The 23,240-nt window shown below is 40.4% G+C and overlaps 1 protein-coding gene and 1 long non-coding RNA gene across 7 annotated transcripts in view; one reads left to right on the top strand and one right to left on the bottom strand.

Moving 5' to 3' along the window:
• The window catches only part of LOC148223678 (uncharacterized), a 43,288-nt gene extending 40,166 nt beyond the window's left edge, over positions 1 to 3,122 (bottom strand). For 5 of the 6 annotated variants that reach the window (XR_015803937.1, XR_015803938.1, XR_015803936.1 and 2 more), the window contains exon 1: positions 2,990 to 3,122. This is a non-coding gene — a long non-coding RNA (uncharacterized LOC148223678). The remainder of the gene's footprint in view (positions 1 to 2,989) is intronic. The other variant, XR_015803940.1, reaches the window with a different exon arrangement.
• Positions 3,106 to 22,782, top strand: DBX2 (developing brain homeobox 2). Its single transcript, XM_014871196.2, has 4 exons — positions 3,106 to 3,808; positions 15,029 to 15,124; positions 19,555 to 19,742; positions 22,128 to 22,782. Exons 1-4 carry the CDS (start codon positions 3,475 to 3,477, stop codon positions 22,449 to 22,451), a joined length of 942 nt encoding a protein of 313 aa, XP_014726682.1. The 5' UTR covers positions 3,106 to 3,474; the 3' UTR covers positions 22,452 to 22,782.
• The last annotated feature ends 458 nt before the right edge of the window (positions 22,783 to 23,240 follow it).

Here is a 23,240-nt window from a genome sequence, read left to right as displayed (position 1 = left end):
TTTTCCAAGAATAGAAAACTCTATCATGTAATGACTGCTGCTGATCATCACATGACCCACATCGTTCTGTTCACAAACAGCAGGTCCAGCAGGACAGCTTCCCCAGCTGGTACACTCATCAGCTGTGTGGGGAAGTTATCTTCCACGCAGTCCAGGAAGCTCCTTGACTGTTTCCTCTACACTGTTTTGCATTTCCAGCACACATCTGATAAGCTGAAGTCCGCCACAAGGACAAAGGCCAGAGATGCGGATTTACTGGAGTGCAGACCTAAATGTTAGCTGTTCAAACCTCAGGAAAAAAAAAAAAGCTTGCAGAAAAATCACATGTAAATCTCACAAAAAAATGTAGAGGCTGCCAATATGCATGCCTTCCATTAAGCATCAGAAAGGTTTGTAAGAAAAGTTTGAAGTTTGAAGTAATGGCAGGATTCAGCTTCATGTGAATTACTCCAGGGAAGGAGTTGCAAGGGGGAAAGTCCCTGGATCAAGGATGGAAATGCCATCTGAGAAAGGGCAGAGCAGATGTAGAAGAAGGATCATTAGGGAGACGTTGATGTACTTGCACAGATCTTGTGCTTGGTATGTTACATAAATTGTCTGCCAGTCTGTACTCTGGACTCTGAGTAGGGAAGGCTTAACTGAGTGCTGAGAATTTCAAGTATATTCCATGTACCCCATTTTTAAAGTTTTGCAATCTGAGAAGTGTATCAAATACCTGATACAAGCCAAGATACCCAGTGAAGGCAAACTTTCTTCTCCTTTAGTCTGATTAAGGTAAATTAATAAATTGACAAAATCCAAATGCAGAGCAAGTACTTTCCAAATTTGCATAATCAAATGAAAATAAATGAGAGCTACTCACCGTGTGAATGTCATCTCTACTTTCTGAATGTATCTGGATAATACATATCGAACAACTTTTCAGGTCTATGGCTAAGGATCCATTTGTCATGCAATTCCAGGCTGCATTCACCAGAAAGCTTCTGGATTTTAGGGATGCCACTTGTTTTACTCTAAAATGATTTCATACTCCAGATTTGAACAAGGAATCTATATTTTCCTGTGCTGTGCTCTTCAACTTTTGACAGGTAGCAACTCTTGCACCTGACTGTACTGAATTATCACATGCCCAGAAGATAGATAGAATTTGGTAGCTACTTCTCAGCAGAGCTGCAGATGTGTGTCCCAGAGACCAAGTGCCCTGGTTTAATGAGTTCATTTTGCTATTCTGCTCTACCACCCTTGCTTAACATCACACAAACAGTTTGAGATCTCCAATGGGAATCTCTTGAAAAATAATATTTCCTGTCTTATTTAAAACCTGAGTCTTGTGATTTGGTTCGCAGTGGTTTTTAAGTACAGCTATGACAGCAGAGTCAGAAAAAGGGTGAGAGGCCACTGATAGTTGAAAATCAGAAGAAAGGGACTGCTTAAACACGCATTGTAAGGCATGGGTTAAACCCTGGAACTAGAGATGCAACCTGACATGAATTGTTAACTCATCATGTTTTCCATGCAGTCAAATGCTACCTTTGAGGGTCCCTTCCAACTCAGAAGTGTGTTGTGTTATATTTCTATGTGTTGTGTTTATATTTCACAGAATCATACTTTACCGAACTGCACAGCTGAAATAAACACATTAATAGCCACTCTGGCATCAAAAGTAGCCTTGGAAGAAACCAAACCTAAGTCTGTCTTTGAAGGCTACAGTCTTTGATAACCATCATTTCCTTGGTGAGTACCTTTTATTCATGCAGCACAGTTGGATGGACTAACTGCACTTCCCAAGTGTTGAATTATGGTTTTCAGTGTCTTGGGCCCTTGGGAATTCTCTGAGAATTTGATCAGTGAAATGAAAGACCAAATAAATCCTTAAGTGTGAGTAAATTTATGAGGGGTAATTAGAAAGGCAGCTACTTGCAATGCTCAGAAGCAGGTGTCCTCCTGGAAAGACTTAGAAACAAAATTTCTGCACCTTATACTACAACAATGGACAGTAGCTTCAGATGTAGTCTGGGATACAACAGCTTGGATTCTGTCCATTCTACAGCAAGAAGCAAGAGTCTCAAAATGCTCACAAGTAATATACTGCATTAATATCTTTTGGTGAAGGCCTTCAGATTTGCAAATACAAGTGCTCAAGCTGTGGAAATTGTTTAAGCTGAGAACAGTTATGGGAATGCATCATGGCAAAATTATCAGACTCATCTTGGACTACTTCTTCCCGCTTACAGCCACTGCTACATGAGTCTCTGGCATGAAGCAGCCTTATAAACTCTTAGGCTCCCATTCACCACATCTTAGTACCAATGGAGTTAAGTGCCAAAACTCTAGCAGGTCCAACCTACCCAAAGATGTAAAGGAAAGCTTTGGACATGTCAACATCTAATTTATATTCCCCAAGGTATTACTTAGTACCACAGCAGTTAAGGCATCCTTCCCATTTCTCATCTGAGGGCACAGATGATTCCACTAGTCCAGCTGGTTTTAGCTTTGAACAACCCTGATGTCCAAGGGTTATGCCCCTGCTGCTATAGAAAAATAAGGGTTGCACCTCCTTCAGAGGATTTTGCAGGAAATTAGACTGGTGAACAGCTGCTTTGAAATAATAGGATTTCTCTGCAAAACAGGGAGGTGCTTTCAGGACTTTGGAACAGCATCCACTTTTAATTTTTTGCACGCATGTTTGAATTGCAAAATGAGACATCTTTGCCACATTACATGATTTGTAAGTAAATAAAGAAGAATACATGCAAGGAAGTGGAAATGGACTAAGTTATTCCAGACAAAGAATGTTTATGCCCACGCAAAGCTTCGTCCAACATCTCGAGAAAAACATGATTAACAGTACCGAGCTGATCTTAATCAGATTTATTAAGACAAATGTTGAAAATCTAGCGTGAATGCTGTGTGTGGTTAACTAAGGGGGGAAAAAAAAGGCAGATAAAAATGCCCAGGGGGAGTGAGCTAATGACTATCTTCTCATTACCTCATGGGATCATTAGGTCGACATGATCTCTCCGCGGCCAACACCGGAGCCTCTTCCCCGCCGGGACGGAGGCCAGCGGCCTTTCCCTTCCCCTGCCGCCCCTCGCACAGGTGGACCCCAGGGCGGCCGGCGCGACCCGCCGCCATGTCGGGGCGGGCACGGCGGGACAGCCACCCCGGCTCCCCGCCTTGCCCCCGCCCCGGGGGGCTGCTGGGCAAGGCGGCATTGTTGGCCGCGTCCATCACTCCTCGTCCCCGGCTGACATAATGAATGCGCTTGGACACACCTTCCAGCCCGGCGGAGAGGCTCCGCGTCTCCACGGACAGCGTCGCCGAGCTCTCCGCTCCGCTCCCCACAGCCTTCGGGGAGCCGCCCCGCCAGCCCGCCCGGCCCCATCGCCCGGCTCCCCGTCCCAGCCCAGTGAGGGGCCGCGACGGCCGGGCTGGGCTGGGTAGGGCAGGGCGAGGAGGGTAGAAGCCCTCGCTATGCTGCCCAGCGCCCTTTACTGGGACCTGGTGGGCTCCTCGGCTCTGCTCAACCTGCCGGCGGCGCCGGGTTTCGGCAACCTGGGCAAAAGTTTCCTCATCGAGAACTTGCTGCGGGCCGGAGCGCCGAGCCCTGCCCAGCTCCGTCCCTTCCCCGCCAACCCCGTGCCCCTCAAGCTGTGCCCCGCAGCGGAACAAATCAACCCCTCAAGGGGTCCCTTCCCGGCAAGATGGGCTTTCCAAGTGCTTAACCCCTCTACGGCGGACGGCAGCCGCCCGCCAGCGCGGGCCGCGGCGGCGGAGAGAGGTGGCATCTTCCCGCCGGCAGCCACAGGTGAGCGCCGGCCCCTTCCCGCGTCCCGCCGCCGGGGAGACGGGACTGAGGGGCTTTCCGAGGGCTCGGCCCCGCGCTCCGCACGGCGGAGATGGCGGCTGGAGAGGCGCGGTCGCTCCGAGGAGCCCACAGGCGGCGGCGGGACGCCGAGCCCCGCTGGGTGCCGTGCTGCAGCGGCTGTCCCCGGGGCTCCGGCCGAAGGCCTCGCCCTACCGCTTGGCAGCGGGACGCCGAGGAGCGGGCGGGGGCCGGCGGTGCTGGCTGCCGAGTGCGGCCGGCCGGCGCACCTGTGGGTGCAGAGAGCGCGGCAGAGCCCCGTGATAGCCGCGTCGGGTGCTGTTAAACACCCCTAATCGCAGTTTTTCCAGGTCTTGACGTCCCGCAGCCTCAGGGGGTGGTAAAAGCTTCGCCGCCGACAGGCGCTCCGGCAGAGTCCGAAATTCCAAGTTTTGGGAAGAAGGCGAGCGGTCCCACCCTCCTAAGTAGCGATAGCCGGAGGCAGCAGCCCCTGTCTCCACGTGCCCTGCCTTGTGGGACAGCAAGGCGTAGAGAACCCGGCTTCTCCTGCCAAAAGGAGAGTATAGCCATGTAAACAGGCAATTTTCTGGAAGTTCTGACAAGACCAGGGACGGGGGGTGGGGGGAAAAACAGTTTCCAAGCGGTGTAAAGGTGCATTATCAGCCGTTCGGCCCAGTGTAACACTGAGAGCCAGCGCCCTGCCGGGCAGTGGAGACCAGCTCGCGGCCGCCGGGGGCCCGCAGGAGCCCGTGCCATGGAAGTGGAAACAAACAGGTTTACCAAACCCATTCTGTTTCTTGAATGTGCGGATTTTCGTATAAATACATTTTGTCTGGGCACGAGCAACATATTTTAAGAAATGCGTGCTTCTGTTAGTCATGAACTGATTGAAGTTGTAGTCAATACGTTAAATTCGCTATTAGACCCGTTATCTATATTGTATTTTGATTTTCTGTTAGAATGCGTAGATTTATTCCAGTATTATGTGGTATTTTAAAAAAAAATATTCATGGTCACGCAGTTCTAAATGTGTTTAAAATGAAAATCAGACAAGCAGAATTGTGTTTATTCAATTGTCTTTGAGATGTGAAACTAAAAGGCTTGTTTTGAAAACAGAAGTAATTATTTTCTTTTCAAACATAATTTTATTTCAATTAAATCCTGCAAACTGTTCTTCAAAATCCAAAGCAGTATTTGATCCTTTAGCATGATGTACTTCAAAGGTAGGCAGGAGAGAGTCAAAGTGTACATCAGTGTTTCTAAATGTTCCTGACCTCTAAGGTAAGTGTTATCTTAAGCATATCAGTTACTTAAAAATGGTTTTTTTAACTAACTATAGCCTAGGCCAGGGAACAGGACAAGTATCATCTTCCTGCAATTCGATGAATATTATCCCTGCCTGCCATTTGCCCTTACCCTGAAAAAAAGTTCTAGAGAAAATGCTATATTTATTTGTGAAGAGAAATAGCAGATGCCCCAGCACGCTTATTTGCGAGAGGTAAAGGTATTTTGTTGGATTTAATTTGTTGTTGTTAGTTTGTTTGTCTGAGTTTTTGTTTGTTTGTTTTAAAAAACTACAAGTAAATTGCTACAGAGGTTTCTGAATGTCAAGTTTTGCAAATGCTTCTTGCTTCCAGGATTATTTCTTCTTTTGAATGACCCATAGGTGTGATATTAGTGTGGTAGGTCTGCCTAGTGGAGTCCAGTATGCTGCTTCTGATTCCACAGCTCCCACAGATCTTGGCAAACGGCTCTTAGATTTGAGCAGGGAGAAATACTAGTGTTTCTTCATTCGTTGTGCACCCAGAAGAAAATTTTCCTGTGACTGTACGCTTGTGACAATGACTTTTATATTCTAACAGGGATCTGTTGGTTTGATCTGACTTGTATGTCTTAAAGTGATGAGGACGCTTAGTTGTGTCAACGTTCATAAATTTGAATTAGATTGGAACTGTCTTGCTGAGCCAGTTTGTGGTTTCTAAGGAGTCTCTTGTCTCTAGTATAGGCGTATCCTGAGGAAACTGTTCAGACCAGACACTGCATTTGTGAGTAGGGCTGGGGTGGTCAGGTATGTGTAATGTTTCTTGTTTATACAGTAATAGAGCAAAGGAGCATTTTGGCAGAACAAAATTTTAGTCTTCAGGGAATAGTGAAGATATTTTAACTGAGGAATTTATGCTAGTTAGGGGTTTTTAAATTCCTGACTTTTTTTAAGGATAAATTCATATTTGGAATCCTCAAATCACATGGCATTTTGGAAAATCTTTTTCAGAGTCTTTAATAAGATTATTGAAAATGATAAAGCAAGCTTTTTCCAAAAAACCTTTCTGAACTAGCAAGTGCTTTATAAATCATGCAGAGACTAAAAGTCCCCTAATAAACTTGCTTGGCATAAGCCAAGTTTTCTTTTTTAATTAAAAAATAAAGGGAATTGAAAAAATATCAGACTTTTTGGTAACAGTAATCTATATTACTCATGTAGTCCCAAATTTTGGCGAGGTCACCAAAAGTTCTCAAAAAGAAGGAAGTGCAAAATCACACCAGGGGCTGAACTGAATAAGCTGAACCTTTTTATATGTATCCATGGTACCTACAAAGGAAAGGCATGAAGAAAGTACTCCATTTTAGGGTACCTTTTAACACTCCATAAAAGTGCTAAGAAATGTAAATCCTGTATTCTTTCTGTAAATTGGAAAACACTTTATCATGGTGGCAAGGGAAGCCAGGTGGGATGGCATTCTTGATCTGGCCTGTCTGGTCATGGTAATTTTTCCTTTTGTAAATCCTCAGCAACTGAGTTGTATCAGCAAGTTTCCTTCCTGTAATTTACAGGTTTCAAAGTTTTAGTTGGACTATTTTAAGTGCTTGTCTGCATGTGTATTTTACATATATCTCCTACAAAATTATTGTGAATAAAAAGCTGAACAAGTACTCAGGAAGTGTCACACCCTAAATATTACATAATCTAATAAGCATAGTAGAAATAAATGCATTTGTTGTCTGTAACAATTTAAATAATCACTTTCCATCATTACATGCCTTTTTAAAAAAATAATCATCATAGGTGTTTGAAAATAATTTGGTTTAATTTAAGAAGAACATGAACAAAGTGCATGTTACATAAACTTAGGAAGGAAAAGCAGAAGGAGCATTACTGCTGTACAATAGACTCACGAGCCTTCTGTAGTGGTATGCCAATTTATACTGGCTTGGAATTCCCACAGGCTTTCTTGCACTTTGCTTGAAGGCCCTTTGCTGTGTGCTGTCCTCAATTTCTTCTTGCTAATTTGGGTTTTAGTCCCTTGACTCCAAACCTGCTGTTACCTTCTGGATAAATTAGAAGACTTGACAGTTTTCTTCAGTGTTTTCTGACACATAAAAATTGTCCAGACCATGCTGAGATGCTATGTCTTGTAGCACAGGTGCTGTAAAGAGGTCCACTCCACGTATTTCCTCATGGCTTAGTTTTCGGAAGTATTGGCTGACACTAGAGGTGCATGACCTCCTTGGGAAATGCAAAGTAACTCTGCTACCTGAAATAATTTTTCTGAATATCTCTGCTCTTCTTAAGTAATTTTCCCTGAGGAGGCTGGCAGTGCTTTACAACCTGAATATAGTCATGTGGAAAGAATCTGGCTTTCTGCTTTAATTTTGGTATTTTTATAGATTAACAGAGAAGGGAGATTGAAAAATGCAACAAAACAAAGAGTGAGATAAATTTCTCAGCAGGTTTTACAATGGAATTATCTTAGGGGATTTTTGCCTAAAGCATCAGAATACAATAGAGCAGAATGAAAGACAGCACATGAAACACAAAAGAAATCAGAAGAACTACGTAGTAAGTTTAAATTGGACTTACAGTAAGCATCTATAGACGTACTTTATACATATCCAGATACATATGTGCTATAGACATCTTTTCTTTCTGTAACATTTGGGTACTTTACATTTTGATGCCGTTATAATCACAATGTGCCAGCGAGATAGGAGAGATTTCTACTGTGTAGAGGAGAAGCTGGAGCAAAAAGAAATGAGGTGACTTTCCTAAGATAATACAGAAAACTGGTAGCATTGCAAGGAAATTAAACCACTCCTTTTGCAGGCTAAGTCTCTGGAAAATTATGTCAGTTTTTTCCTTTTCAGGTGATGACAACAGTTCTATCCTGTAATACTTGAATCAAACATATTTCTCATAGTTAATGATGTGTCTTGTGTCATGCAGGAGGTAGTTAAATTACTGAAATTTAAGTGATATTTTTTCTTTCATTTTGGACCTCTTCTTAGTGAATTAATGCTTTTTAATTATTGATTTCAAGCCAACTGGCAGCCGGGGTGTGTCCTCAAACAACGTGTAACTCTATCTTTCAGTAAAATAAAAGACAGGAAAGAGCCTAATATTTTGTCTTGACTCCCTCTAACTCGGGCAACAAGTTGACTGAGAAGTGTTATGATTTTCTTATTTTGTTGGTGTTTTCTGATGATAGAAAACTTCTTTAAGGTGGGGAGATCTATTTGGCATCTTTTGTTATTCCCTGATTGCCAGGAGCACTGAGACACTGTAATTGTTTAGAAAATTTCTCTTTGGAAGCAAAGAAGTTTTTGTAAGTATTAGAAATCACAGACTCTGTCCAGCACGTTTCCTGTTTCCAGTTAACTTTGTGAGCCATTTAATAGAATTGGTCTGGAATGCCCAGCATATCTTAAGAGTGGCTGCAAAATGGCTTTTAAAGGACAAACTGTTGTCCTCATTGTGAGGTTGCCAGAGCTAGACTAGTGCCAGCCGCTAGTCTGGCAGTCTGTGCTCAGTGAGGAATATGAGCATTGGCTGGACACTGCTCCTTCCTTTGGCTACTCTTGCAGTGCTGTCTCTTAGAAGGAAGAGGATCCCGAGTTTGGTCCTTGGCAAGATTTGGGTACTGCCAGGAGATCTCAGAGCTGCACTAGGAAGACAAGTGGTGGAGTTTGTAGAAAAAAAATTGACTGAGGGGAAGCCATGGAATCAGTCATGCCTACAGTTACTGAATTAACTTCTGTAAAATGTATTTTCTACAGCAGAAAGAGCTGGTCTTCTGAAATCCTGTAGTATATTGCTCATGATTTTAGAAAAAACATGACTGTGGTAAGGATTAATCTCATTGGCAAACTCAAATGCAGATTTCAGGTTTTATTGTACTGTATCTTTTTTTTTTTTCTGTTAAGAAATTCTCTTAAATTTTGAAAGGCAAGTTCTTTGCTTCCATTGCCCTCTGAAGGTGTTTTGCGTTCTTTTATAAAGCAACTTTCCAAAATAACTGATGTTTTACATGGTACTTTCGTGATCCCTCATGACCCTACAGCAGAAAGGGGAGGTGTTGTTTTTTTTTAATGAAAACAACTGCGGGTATGTAAAGCAGTAGGAGACTGTTTCAAATGTCAGGTATGTAGACCCTGATATTTATAAAATTATGTGTCTAAATATTTTCAGTAACCTGGACTGTTGTTTCTTTGAGGTGACTTGTCACTTTGCAGAAGTGGCCTTTGCTTTGTGCTGAAAAGCTTATGAAAATTTTTCATGAGAGGCTGCTTTTGTCTGCAGTTGTAGCACATAATTCTCTCGAGGTATTCTGAATGTGTGTTGAGAATGTTACCTCCTTGTGACTATGTGAATATCTCAAATTTCACCTTACTATCTTGTGACTTGTCTATTTGGAGCTAGCAGTACTAGCAACAAGTAAGGACTGCTCCAGGTAAAAATTTTTGGCTAATCAGTGCATACTGATGCACTAAATGGTGCATTTTCGTCTCTTATAAGATTTTGAATTAGGACTGCAACAATGAAAAACCAATGAAATGTCCTCTTGCAGCAGCTGATCCTAGTTTTTCCATGCTTGAGGAAATAATTTCTAAAGAAATGGTAGTATGTTGAAAATGAAAGAAAATAACTAATGACTTTCTAGCAGAATTTTTATATTTTTAGAGTCTTTATGGCTGTACAGATGATAGTATTCTTTTGATATTACCTATGAAGGATAAGAATAATGTCACAGTAATTCAGATGTTTAATAAAAAGTAGGCGTCTTGTCTAATCTGTAGTCAATACAGAGAGATGCCTCCAGAGGATGAGACACCTTCTGTGTGTTTTAAGGTGATGACTTGTTCTGTAGAGCTACTTACCTCTTCTGATTGACTGTACAGGAGGCCCAGACAAGGAACTCAGGCAAGACACTGAACTTTTAGATAGAACTGACAGTGATGCTCATTTTGACAAGAACTGGTAATCGTAAAGTGCTGAGGCACACTAGTACATGGGCATCTTGAGGAAGCACAAAGTCAGAAAAAAAGCTGGTAAATCCATGGGTAGATTTCCATCTTCTCAATAGCAAGGCTGTGTATGAGGCATGGAGAAGGTAGAAGTCAGTTTTACTCCTGACACCAGGGTACCCATGGAGTCTTTGGCAAGCATTGTGGAGTTTGGTTGCTGCTTTGGGTTGTAGAGGTGAGATCTGACCATGTATTGTCTCCAGCCTCAGGCTGGTGTATTTCCTTAGGTGGTAGAAATCATGTACAACAAATTGCAACATAACTATTAGGCATGTGAATGATGCCTCTGAAAACTGACAGTGATTAATGTGGTTTCAGATCATCTGCAGTGTGATGCTCTTGGCCATTACATTGCTGTAGATGTAAGTGATGATTGTGCTGTTAGCACATTTCAAGCCCATCTGCAAATTTCTGAAAGCCCCACCATCACCCGTCATAAAAATGGAAGTCCACTTCTTGCATCCACGTTTTGTGTAGATTTATATATAGATATGTGTGTGTGTGTGTGTATTTAGAACTTTAAAACCCTTTCTGTGAATGTTTGTATCAATTTTTAAAAACCAGTCGGTGGATGCTACTCTGCTTTGCCCTTTTGGCTTGACTTCCTTAGGACATTCATATGGTTGTGTTTCACAGGAATAAATAGGAGGCAAATGGTAATTTTGGGAGTGCAGGAAAGCCACCAGTTCTTAGGGGTCCTGCACCACAGGCTCTTGTAGGAAGGTTTTCCAGTTCCATGCGGTGGCAGTCGCTTTTGGCTGCGATATGGCAGTGGCTGCTGCTTTGTTCTTGGAGCTGGAGGCTCCTCTTCAGCTGGTTGAAATGCTTTGGGGGTGCACAACTGCTGCTAAAAGACTGCACTCTAAAGACAGTAACTGCTAGGGAAAGAGCCATGACTCATCACGAGGTCCAGAGCTTGTGGTTCAGGAGCAGAAGCTGGATCACTAAGCAGGCAGAGCTGCTGCTGGACTGTTTTCAGGGAGCTCTTCATGACATGAAACTTCCCTGCAGCTTTGCAAAAGCCTGCTTTAAACATGGACAAGAAGGGATGTAGGTAGGAAACTGCAGTTGTGCCCATGTTATGGGCAAACCATCTATGGTTCTCAGATGAAATGTGATAATTTTACTGATAAATATATTTAAGTTTCCTGCCAGGGCTGGAACCTAGGCATCACAGTGGAAAGCAGTTCTTGTGGACTTAGCAATACTTGGAGAGTTAAAGTGTTCATGCAGCTTGGGGTCCCTCTGGTCCTGTTATTAGTTTTGTTAGCTGGCTCTAGGCAGTTTTCAGAATAATTTTTTTGGAGGTGTTCCAGCTGTTTTCACAGGTTGATACCACATTTTTTTCAGTTACCTTTGAAACCCCCCAACAGACTAGCAGCATGTACAGTGAAGGAGCCTGTATGGGTCATACCGGAAGTTTACCATCAGTTTCACTTTCCCTCAATAATAATTTTTCCTTCATCCCTTCCCACTTTCCTGATGACTGATAGGCTACAGTCTTTACTGAGTTATTTCACAACAGTAGAATTAGGAAGAGTAAACAGTATCCTTAATAATAAGCCATTTTCAAAGTTGCATAACTGAACTGGACTGCATTTAGGAACCTTACTCTCAAAATGATGCATAGTTAGAAGGAAAACTTCTGATCCCATTGTCATTACGACTTTTTATAATGGAAGGGCTGTTGAATTTAGAATATTTTCAGAGCAGGCAGTGTATTTTAAAATATCAGTATCTGAACTGTTTTCTGAGTTTTAGCACTAGATAAGCTTGAGGTCCATTTACACATTTAGTACACTTATTTTACTGTGTATAAAACAACTTTTATTCTCAAAGGTAAATATAGTGAACATTATTATTAAAATTTTGCATACAGCGTCAATGTCAAAATAATTTGTTTTGTGAAAAAGACCCTAGGTAATTAATACTTTTGTATCTATAATCCAATAAATTTTCTTTTAAGGCTTATGGTACAGTTTTTGGAATGCCAAAAGGCATGTATATCATACTTCGATACTTGTGAAGCTAAACCTGTAAAGACTGACTTTTTGAAACGCTTAGTTCCACTCAGTCTTTGTTTTTATGAAATGAGAATGTGTTCTGAATACAAATTATTAGGATTTGGCCCCTGTTTTAAGTTTCTATACATCTTTGGGGAAACAGCTGCCTTTTGGTTACTGTGTACTTCATTCTGGCCAAAAAATGGCAGAATTAATATTCTGACGTCTCAGCAATTTTCAGCGTTATGTGAACAGCAATGTGTTTGCTTTAGGTCTCTTGATCAACAACGTTATGAACTGGTCATACATGTTGGCTATAGGCATAGAGAGACATCATGGCACTGTTTATTCCACGGTATCTAAACTGAACCTTGAGAAGTGATCAGGAACCTCTTTGTTCAGAGTTATGGGAGGATATCACCTGCATCTTATTTCTTAAGCAAATATTCTGCTTCAAAGAGATACGTGCCTTGCAGGCAGAAAAAGCAGCAGATGGTTGAAAGAATTAAGTAAAATGCCCAGGAAAGCCAGACTCATGATTTCCATCAACTTGAATTAGGGTCAAAGTCTCTTCTGTTTGCATCGTGATACTGTGCTAGTGTATTAAATCAATGTCAGCAACTTCCATTGAAATATATTGGTCGTTGGAGTTTGCTTAAGCAACGACTTCAACTTAAGTTTTTACTCTTATCCATCTTCAGACTTTATGCTTGCAGCTTACTTGTTGAGAAATGTACTGAATGGAGAAAACTGCCCTTTCCTATTCCTGTTGTTACTTGCAGGAGCACGTGGTCTGTCTAAATCAATAGCTTGTTCAATTCTGAGTTATCCAGGTGTGTTCTGCTTTTATCACATACCATTATGAACCCTACATTATCAAAACAGAGCAAGGAACTGGACAGAGTTAAGAAACCACAAGAGGGAATATCGAGGACAGGACATGTCTGACAAAAATTACATGGCATGAATAATGTGCTGGAGCAATGATTGGAGGGAATAGGACATTATGGCAGCCAAGGAATATCTAAGACATTTCAGAGAAAGCAAAGGAATGGAGTGTGGCATCTTCTGTATTCTAAGTTATATTTTCAGAAGTGGAGAGTTTTACCTGACTGTAAGGGAAATTTGATAAAAGCAGGAGGAATGTGCCTCCTAAGGAAGGGAGGAAAAGCTCCTTCACCTGGAGTCAGGGAGTTCCAGGGGATAAAACATGCTGTTGATGATGAGCTCTTATGTCCAGGACGTTGGCTGATATTTGTTTTCTACAGCTCCTGTGCTTCTTGAGTTAGTCAAATCCTTTCCAGCTTACACACTTCACCAGTTGCATTGCAACCCTTTGGATACATGGGATAGGGTAGTATTTGGCTGCATGTTCTTGACTGTTCTAAGTTTCTAAGGACATGGTTCCACATTTGATGGTCTTGATGGTGTGGAAAAGAAGCTTTAGAATACTAATGCCTGATGTAAATAATTCTTTTCTGTAAATGTTTTGCAAGTATATGCCTCAAAACCAGGCAATTAATTTTATTCCGTTAGAAACATCAAAATTTCAATAGAAAGCTGTACCAGCAAAATGCTTATTAATCAGCAATTGCAAGTTAATACTTGACAAATGTTTAGACTTAGACTTTTACAGCAATAGTTTTTTTGCTCTAGGATAACAGCAGATTTAAGGGTCAGAAAACTTACTTTGAGGTCCTAATATGTACTCAGAAACCTAATTTTGAGTGATCTTTATTTTTAATTCCAGTTGAAAAACTTTTAAAAATTAGCCACGTGGCTTGGATACATGTGTCTATTTACCTTTCTTTCTGATTGTTGATTTCTTCATTTTTTTTTAAATATAAGTGTGCAGTTACTTTTTTTTTTTTCTACTTAATGGGTTCTTTCTGGAGATTCGGACAACTACAGTACAGGCTCTAAAGCCACTTATTTTCTGCCTAAACCAAAAATGAAAGTGACATAGATGTTTTGATGCTGATGACATTTTACAAGTGTACAGTTCTAGCAAGCATAATGTATCTTTTTTCAAAACAAAAAAATATTCCAGGTTTCAGAGTTGACTAGTACAAGCAAAAATTGATAGGTAATTAATGGAAAAGCCCATGAGCCTTATAGAAAAAAAAAAAGGGATAAATAGATCATGAAGACCTTTCCCTTATTTGGAAGCACTTTTTAAATGAGAGATTTTGATTTAAAAAAAAAAATCAGTAAAAAAATTTACCGAATATTACCTAATTCTGTGAGTTGATTTTGCAGATCTTTTGTTGTATCAAGCAGAACCTTCAGCAAGTGGTTTATTTCAATTTAGACCACTTTTCCAGCAAGACTAAGTTGACAGAATAGCAGAATCAGGCCCTGTAGTATGTGCCTGTAAAGCTCAGCTATTTCATCTCATGGCATTTTATGAATTTTATTCATAAAGGTTTCTTGTTGAGGGCATTATTGGTTTGAGTACTGTTAACAGTATTGGAGTACCAGCTGATTTTTTTTTCTAAGATGACATGGTTACTAGAGTTATTTTAAATAACTTTCAGATTCATTACATTCATTATTTCAACAACATATTATTGAAACAATGTGTTCAATGCCAGTATTTAGGAAAACTCCCATAATTACAACAATTACAGAAGAAAATTTCTAGTCAGCAGAGTTTCATTCATATAAATATGGGGAGAGTTTTGCATATTATAGCTGAGCTACACATGTAAAATAAACCTGCTAAATTAAAGAGCATTTGGTTGGTTTATCATTGTTTGCCTTAAAAATATCACCATCTTGAAAAAAGGAAAAAGAACTTGTGGGGCAGGACATTACACACTGACTTTTTGGAGGACTGTTGTTATGAATATCACCTAAACTCAATGGATAATCAATTAGATCTATGCTTTCTTTGCAGCTCTTTCCAAACACTTTTTTCTCCGAGCCCCGCCATTCTACTCAGCATGCTGCGGTGGGTCCTGTCAGCACCCTGCATCCCCCACTGCTTTTTCAAGTAAGTTTTTATGCTTCATCAGTAATGCTTGAGTTATTCTGTAAACCAAAGCAGCAGGATTTAATGTGTTCTGGAAAACTAATTGGTGATGCAATGGCAGCAGCTAATTCCTTAGTAAAATCACAGCAATCCTATTCAGAGGGTTTCCAAAGATTTATCAAACTTAAGTACACTGAGCAATTGTAAGAGGTTTCTAATTGCATTGAGACACCCAGACAGAGCTAACCTAGAAAAGTGCCTTGTTTTCAGTTTGCTAGAAACAATTCTTTAAAATCAGTAACTCTTTTAAAAATCAGTGTCAATAAACATTTGCAAATAGGAAAAGAGCTGGAGGATCGTAAAATGTGTGCTGCATTTTAATTTTGTTAGGGATAAATTATGATTCAGGAAGGCTTAGCTTTATTTAAATACAACAATCATTCTTTTTGTAGCAGTCAAATGTGTGCACATGTTTAATTTGTTTCTCTTTTTTAATCGTGTAAAAAATTGAAGTATGTTGAAGAGAATTATGACCAGTGTACACTATCCATTAAGGATTAAGAACTGGAACACACTTCCATTTACTCCAAAACTAAATTTAACCTTGATTGGGAAGATTGCATGCTATAGTTGAAGAATGGACAGTCATGATTTTGTGCTTTTGAATGCAAACAGAAGCAGCATTTCCTTTTTCTTCAAAACAGAAAAAAAGGCACAAATTGCTTTTCAAATCCAAATGAAAATTGGAGCTTATACATGCTCTGGCATATACTTTTTTATCACAGTTGCATTCAAACCATTCCTGACTAAAGTGCATGCTTTTTATGAATGTTTTAGAAGGGCAGTTGCTAAGCTGAATGATTCTTGACAAGTGAGGCAGCAAATGCTGGCAGTTTAATGAGCTGCAAGTTTCTGAGCACCTCTTTAGGGGGCTGACACTTTCCCACAGAGCGTTTTACATGGCCTCGGCTCTCCCACAATGGCTGACAGCACCATGACCAATCACCACTTTCACTTTACTCATCCACACGCGACCTCACCACAATTTTTCACTGTGCAGATGAACTTTAGGAACCATTTCATATTGAAAAGGCCTGGGCAAGGGTCAGTTGCCCTTTTGTATGGCCATAAAGCAATACTCTATGTGCCAGTCTTTTCTCCTGTCTCACATTCCAAGAGATTTTCTGGACACCATTTAAAGCACTTGACTGAAAAATAAAGCAGTGAATGAAATTGACTTTTATAGACTCATTCTAGCTCATCTTCCCATATAACCCTGTCTACCTGAAAAGGGATTTAGTGGATGAGCTGAGTGTATACAGGGACTTGCTGAATACATAGGCCCATTATCGACTGTGGGGATTGTTTATTAACCAGGACTGATACACTACTATTTTGGAAGTGACCTATTAATTGTCCATTTAACCAGAATGTATTGAATTCTAATGAAAAAATGGAAACCATGACTAAAGCTTTTACTTGCTCCTTCAAGGTGGTCTCTGCTATGAAGGCAAATGAAGATTGTTCCACAGATTAAGAGAACATTTATCAATATACATTAGGATACAAAGGAAAGACTTAACAAAAATCAAACCAGCAACATAGGAAATAGTTGGTCACATTTATGTCAGCAGAACACTAAACCTTCTGCTGCATATTCAGGGTGACGAGCTGCAAACTGACTTATTTAATTTTGCTGGAATTGTTGAAACGTATAAATGTCTGTCTATCCCACTGCACTGAAAAATCCTGTCATCCACAAACTGAACTTTAGTTTCTGTGCAACAGTTGGAGTGCATTTTATAATATGGCTTATTTTTAAAGAAATTCTCTAGGCTACTTGGTGGTAGGTTTCAGATTTTTTGACACATAGGCTGTTTGTTAATGCTTCTGAGCATTCTACTCATCATTAAATTTTATTTAGTTAATCTTTTAAAATCCATCACATATTGTGGCTTAGAGAGTAAAGATGTCCCACTATTAAGTCTAATATAGGTGTTAAGCTGGACCCTACATACTGCCTGTACAGGAATTAATTGGTGCCTTGAGGCTCCAGCAGGAGGTTGTTTTCTTGCTGATTGACTGTTAACAACCAGCCAGGCAAGACAAATTTTAAGGGGTCACATAATTTGGTGTCCTCTGTCCTTGGCTGACAACTCCATTGTGGAGCAGAGGCTGGGAGGCAAGGACCAGCCCTGTTACGCCTCTTCCCTTGCTGGTGTCTCTCATCCCACAGTGGGGATGAGCGAAGGTACCAGTTCTGCTGCTGCCAGACTGTACCTTCCAGTAAACCTAAGAATGGCTGACAATTCAGCAGAAACTACGCAGAGGCTACCTGGAAAAAGATACCTAAAATCACTAAGTTTGCGAAGAAAAAAAGGACACCTGCTTGTGGAAGGAAGACTTCCAGGTTGCCCCCACTTTCGTGGGCATGATTGCAGCATGCAGTGGGGGCTCTGCAGTCGGCAGAGAAATATCAACCTGGCTTGCCCTTTGTGGAAACCTCCACTGTGGTATTTTGACTTTTGTTCTGCAGATTGTTTATTTTGGTTTGGATGAAGTCTGACTGTGTATCACGGTGTAATAAATATCAGGACATTAACCAATAGGTTATGATTTTTGTATCTGGTCTTAGGTATAATTTTGAAAGTTGAAATACATCTGTATAAAATAAGGGGAATTTATACTGTAATATTGTAAATCATAATTATTTTTTACCATACACTATTATGAGGGATAAATATAAAGATCTTGATTTCTTGACATGAAATGTTCAAGAAGAGAATTGACAGAATGCAATGGCTTCTAAATCAGGGGTAGTCATAACTCAGGGAATAATCATTATACACTTGCTCTGGTTCTGATACTCTCCTCTACTGCTCCGAGCTGGAAGCAGGATGCGGGGTAGTGTATGTAATATCAAACCAGTAACACATGGCTACAAAAATATTTAGTCAACTTTGCAAGACATACAGTTACACACTTCAATTTCTCATCGTTATACTACGGTATCCTCAGTATATGTGTGTTTGTTTTTCTGTGGGTGTTTAAAGATACATATACCCATGTGTATAATATACAGAAGTTGAAATGTGGCCCCAAGGAATACTTTGTGGAAGCTGCATCTGGATTTAATTCGTGTTTTCAAGAGCACTGTATCAATTGAAAAAATGTATTTAGTTTCCCCCCCACCCCATTATAGCTGACTAGAATAGATAGACTTTCACAAAAAAAATGTTTAGTATTTTAGAGAATCTGCTTTTCAGGAGGAATTTACTTTTTGGCTTCGATATAAAAATCAAATCCTTTGTAGGAATTGAGCTGTAACACACCTTTGCAGCTGCTGTAACTATAATCTGGGAGGGCAATCTAGGCCCATGGACATGAGAAGGTGGAGAACAGGAAGGCAGCTTGCAACTAAATTGCCACTCCTACAGCAAGATTATAGGTGTCTTTGGCTGTACAGCCATGGCACAGGCTTCTGAGCCAAAGTGCAGCTGTTTCCTGGCCTGCTTGCATCTCCCTAATTATCACATGCTGTGCTTGATGATGATTCAGTTGGTCCCTGCTCCTGCTTCCTGAGTATTTGAGGAAGCTGGGAGTTCTGGAAGCACATGAAGCCTCACCAAGGACTGCTTCTCATATGCCATGTCTTTTAAGGGGAGAGGGAGCATGGGAAAGTATTATGGCTTTAGGTTTTATTGGGTATGAGGAACACGAGAGATTTATCTTGGGGTTTCTGTGGTCTTTGTGTGAACACTTCTTCACAGCAGCTCTGTCCTGTTGCCAGCTTTGAGGCTGTTTTCCAGGGTAGGACTCCCTCTAGGCATGCATTAAGGGGATGTGATTAGATTCACTGAAAACTGCCCTCCCAGGTCTTTCTCTGAGATGTCTAATAAAGAAATTGCTGCAGTTTCAAGAATAACAAAATGAATGAGTACGGATTTTCTAGGAAATAGTTCACTCTGAAAGCCTTCATTAGTTAAAAAAAAATAGAGGAAAACCTACTTAGTTTCTTTATTCTTAGTTTCTTCTTGAATCAGTATTACAGACCACTTTTATCTAATTTTGCATTCCACACAAGGAGTAAATAAACTCATAGGAAAAGTTGTTGCAGTTTACTCAGTGATGATGACAGGCAAAGAAAAATGAAGTTCCTCCCTGCCTGTATTTGAATTTTGCAGTAGCATGGGCTTTGTCCTAATATTCCTCTATGAACTCATCTGATTTCCTTTGTACCATGTCAGGAGGAGACTCTGGATTATTGACAACACCTCTAAATCCAAGCAAGGATTTAATCCTTAATGAACGTAACTGAAGCAGTACAACACACTTGTAATACCAACAAATCAAAAGTGGGACAAGAGTCTGCAAGCATTATAATGAACAGCACTCAATATTTTTCTGATATGTGCTAGATGTTATGGGAAACTCTTTTCTATTTCCACTAGGGGAGGAAAGTGTGCTGCCACTTCTGACCCAGGAGTCTAACTCCAAATCCCGGAGAGGCATATTAAGAAGAGCTGTCTTTTCTGAAGACCAGAGGAAAACTTTGGAGAAAATGTTCCAGAAGCAGAAGTATATTAGTAAAACAGATAGGAAGAAACTGGCCCTTAACCTTGGTCTAAAGGAGTCTCAGGTAAGTAATGTCCCTTTGGAGAAAAATCTTTAAAATTATTTTAAAGGAGGAAAACTAAACAATGCTGGGGCAACCCTGAGCTTTTTTACCTGCAAAGACCTTAGTAAATCAATGGCAGTTTAAACCAGGGAATACTTAAACAGTTTCCTGGTTTATTTCTTGTATGTATGCATTCAAAAATTGATTGTTCGATTTTTCACACAAAGAAACATGACTTCTGCATTTCATTTCCAGCTCCCTTTTTTTGCTGTCTGAAAGAACCTCATGGAATCTTTGGAGTAGGGAACTATGCTCCATCCCACTACTCTAAAGGCAGTGGAAAAAACATGAGAGCATAGATAATTCCTTCATTCCACTGCACACTCTTTGCACTCACAAATAAGCAACTAGGGACAAGGCAGTCAACAGCACTTCCTCTGGAACTGTTCTGCCCCAGGAGAGGCAGCCATTCCTATGGAAAGACACTTGACTGCACAAAGAAAGAGATTGTTCTGAGCTGAGAGATACCATAGGAAGAAAAACTTTGCAGGGTGCCCTTCTAAAACACTCCCACTTTACTTACCAATTCACATTTCATGGGATTTTTTGCATGAGTCTGAGTTGGTTTGCTGCAAGATTTTAGAGTTTAGCTGAGGGTCTAACGCCTCTAGTGAGCTGTTCTGATTTAACCGCTACATTAATAACAGCAGTAGCCCAATCTGGAATCTTGGGAGCCTCACCTATCTGCAGATAAAAGCAAAGGAAAAGTGCCTGGCTTGAAGAGCACAAAATCTGAAAGAAACTTGGAAAAAGGTTTGTGAGAGCATGTAACAGCAGAAAATGAACATGGTTAGTTGCTGACAGGTGGGATTCTTAAGGTGCTGGAGTAGATGTTGCCCTCTAGATTGCAGCTGAAATACTGAGGTGACAGTACAATTTTGTTTCTTTGCATGAAGTAGGAGTGAAAGATATATGTGTGCAGAAGCTGTCTGGGGGACAGAAAAGCCTGGGAATGGTGATGAGAACTCTCATCATCTTTATCTCGAAGATTTTCAGAGCTCTCAGAATGGCTCTCAACAATTTGATCTGTCTTTGCAGTTGGCTCCAGTTTGCACAGGAGGTTAGATCTGGTGGTCTGTGGTGGTTCCTTGCAACCTGATACTCTGACACCGTTGCAAGCACTGCAACAATAAAGAAAAACAAGCAGGGTGTGATGTTTCTCAGTGTGATGTACAGAAGTGTAATCTGCAGGAAAACTATTTCAATGGAAATGTCCACTTGCACTCACCAGTGTGCTGCCTAAAAAAATTCCCAAGTGTAGTCAAATTCCTAATATTACAGTTATTTCCTCAAGATTATTTTCTGTGCTCATGTTATTCAAGAGAGCTTTGGGTTGTAAAAAATAATGTAATGATACATAGATAACAACTACTACTACAAGAATTAATAATTTCATGATCGTGACAGAGCAGATGATACTCATCTCTGTTTTTATTCCTCTCGTGAAAGGAAGAGAAGTTGCTATGACGGTTACTTCTTCAATTTTCTGACCAGTTGTGCTGGAGGAACAGTACCTGTCATCTAAGACAATGATTCTCAAACCTTTGAAACCATAGCCCTTCTGTCTTCATATCAAGTATTTGAACACTAGACCTAAATGCAAATGTTTAAGGGAAAAGAGAACACAATCGGAATAATTTGATTGATCACCTTCACCTTTTTTCTCTTCATGTAAAACCAGTTCCTTGTTGTGTAGTCCCTCAAGCTTTTCCCAGCAATTCATAAACGCCTTCGAATGCTTGTGTTTAAGAGTTGCACTTAAAGTTTTGAAAAGTTGATTTTATCTCAAAATCACATGGATTCTAGGCAACTCCTGGAAAACTGTAGTCAGGCAGACAAAACACCTTTAAATCCTCAATCCCATGTCCTGTGTCACAACGCACTTCTCAAAGCTGTATGGCCAAGCTGATTTTAGGTGTTCGTGGAAGGGACAGTCATGATTCTTACAGACTCTGTTTAATAGAGGCTTTCACACCACCAGTAATATCACTTAGTTTTCTTAGTGATGATACTAATTTTCTCTGGGAACTCTGTTCTGTCTAAAAGGATGTTGCTGTAGGAAACTCTTCTGTCCCTAGCTGTTGGGCTGTCTATTTTCCAATTCTAAGCTAAGTAATCACCTACTGTAGGTGGTGAAAGTCAAGGAGAACATTTGTTTCAGGTGTAGTAAACAGTGATGGGAAAATCCTCAGGTAATGTCAGTCAGCTGGCTTCACTGGATGTCTACTGTACAATGAATAAGGAAGGAATGTGAAACTAAGAGAATGGAAAGAAAAAAGCCACTTGTTATGGGCAAAGTTGTTTAAAGCAAAGAATGATAATGAACTCTCATTAACTTGCAAACAGGTGAAAATTTGGTTTCAGAATCGAAGGATGAAATGGCGAAACTCCAAAGAAAAAGAAGTGCTTTCTAACAGATGCCTCCAAGAAGAAGGTCTTCAGGAGAACTACCTCTCACGATCCACCATGAATTTTACCTCCCCATGCCCATCTGTGTGGGAAATGTCTGAAGAGCGGGGAAGTCCAAGGTGGAGGGAGAATTCTCCAGGAAGTTCTGAAAGACTGATTAGCACACAACCATCTCCAAGAGCAAATTCATTGCAGAGCCCACTCTATTTGTATCCTGACCAAGACACTGCAAACAAGGCATCATCAAGTGTGAGGGAGTAGGGGCAGTTTATAAATGGAATGGGAGAGTGCAGGCTTCAAATGAGCAGTCTTTTAAGATTAACAGTATTTGAACATTGTAAAGCTAACTAGTTTATGCTTCAAAAATATGCTAAAGTCTAACACCATTAAAATTACAAACAACTAATGACTTAAGAAGTATTCTTCAATATTCAGTCTTTTCTTGTGTCTTTTCCAGTCTTGTACTGACTTTAAAAGTAAAATATGAATTGATGGTAAGTAAAATGAAGAGCATGAAGCTGAATTTGATACATCTGCCCTGTATGTGATGCTCGTTAAAAACACACTAATAGAGAATCACTTTTATCTCTCATTGTAGTCAGACCCAATTAATTTCTTCTGTACATGAGATAAGAAGAACTCTGTTTCTCTCAAGACAGTAAGTGGTTTTGGGTTCTTTTAGAAATTCATTAAATAACACATAGATTCATATGGACAAATATAAGCATTTTTCTCCATCTGTCCTCACCTGTGTCAGTATTCAATTAGCTTTAAATGGTATCATCACAGGTCAACTGATAACCTCGGTAAAGTATGCAATATTAAAAGGCAACCAACCTACTCTATAAAATATTCAATGCTTAAGTAACTCTGATGAGATTGTGTACTAGAAAGTGCAATTCACTGACTTCTGTTTTTTTTGCCCATGCATGAATCTACTAGCATTCTTAACTCTGAATTGCAGTGTCTTTTTTTTTTTTTTTGGCTGTTGGTAGAAGCTTTTGTATTTCAAAACTGTAGTGACAGTGTGCAGAATTGTAGCCAAAATGT

The sequence above is a fragment of the Sturnus vulgaris genome, chromosome 5, assembly GCF_052056855.1.
Source record: "Sturnus vulgaris isolate bStuVul1 chromosome 5, bStuVul1.hap1, whole genome shotgun sequence".
NCBI lineage: Eukaryota > Metazoa > Chordata > Aves > Passeriformes > Sturnidae > Sturnus > Sturnus vulgaris.
The sequence above is the reverse complement of the archived record's forward strand: the minus strand, read 5'-3'. Positions and strand labels throughout refer to the sequence as shown.

What these genes read in the sequence shown, in the direction of transcription:
- DBX2 (XM_014871196.2), top strand. Translation starts at nt 3,475, where the DNA reads ATGCTGCCCAGCGCCCTTTACTGGGACCTGGTGGGCTCCTCGGCTCTG. An exon ending in CTTCCCGCCGGCAGCCACAG is followed by an intron (nt 3,809 to 15,028) that starts GTGAGCGCCGGC and finishes CTTTCTTTGCAG; the next exon opens with CTCTTTCCAAACACTTTTTT. An exon ending in TTGGTCTAAAGGAGTCTCAG is followed by an intron (nt 19,743 to 22,127) that starts GTAAGTAATGTC and finishes ACTTGCAAACAG; the next exon opens with GTGAAAATTTGGTTTCAGAA.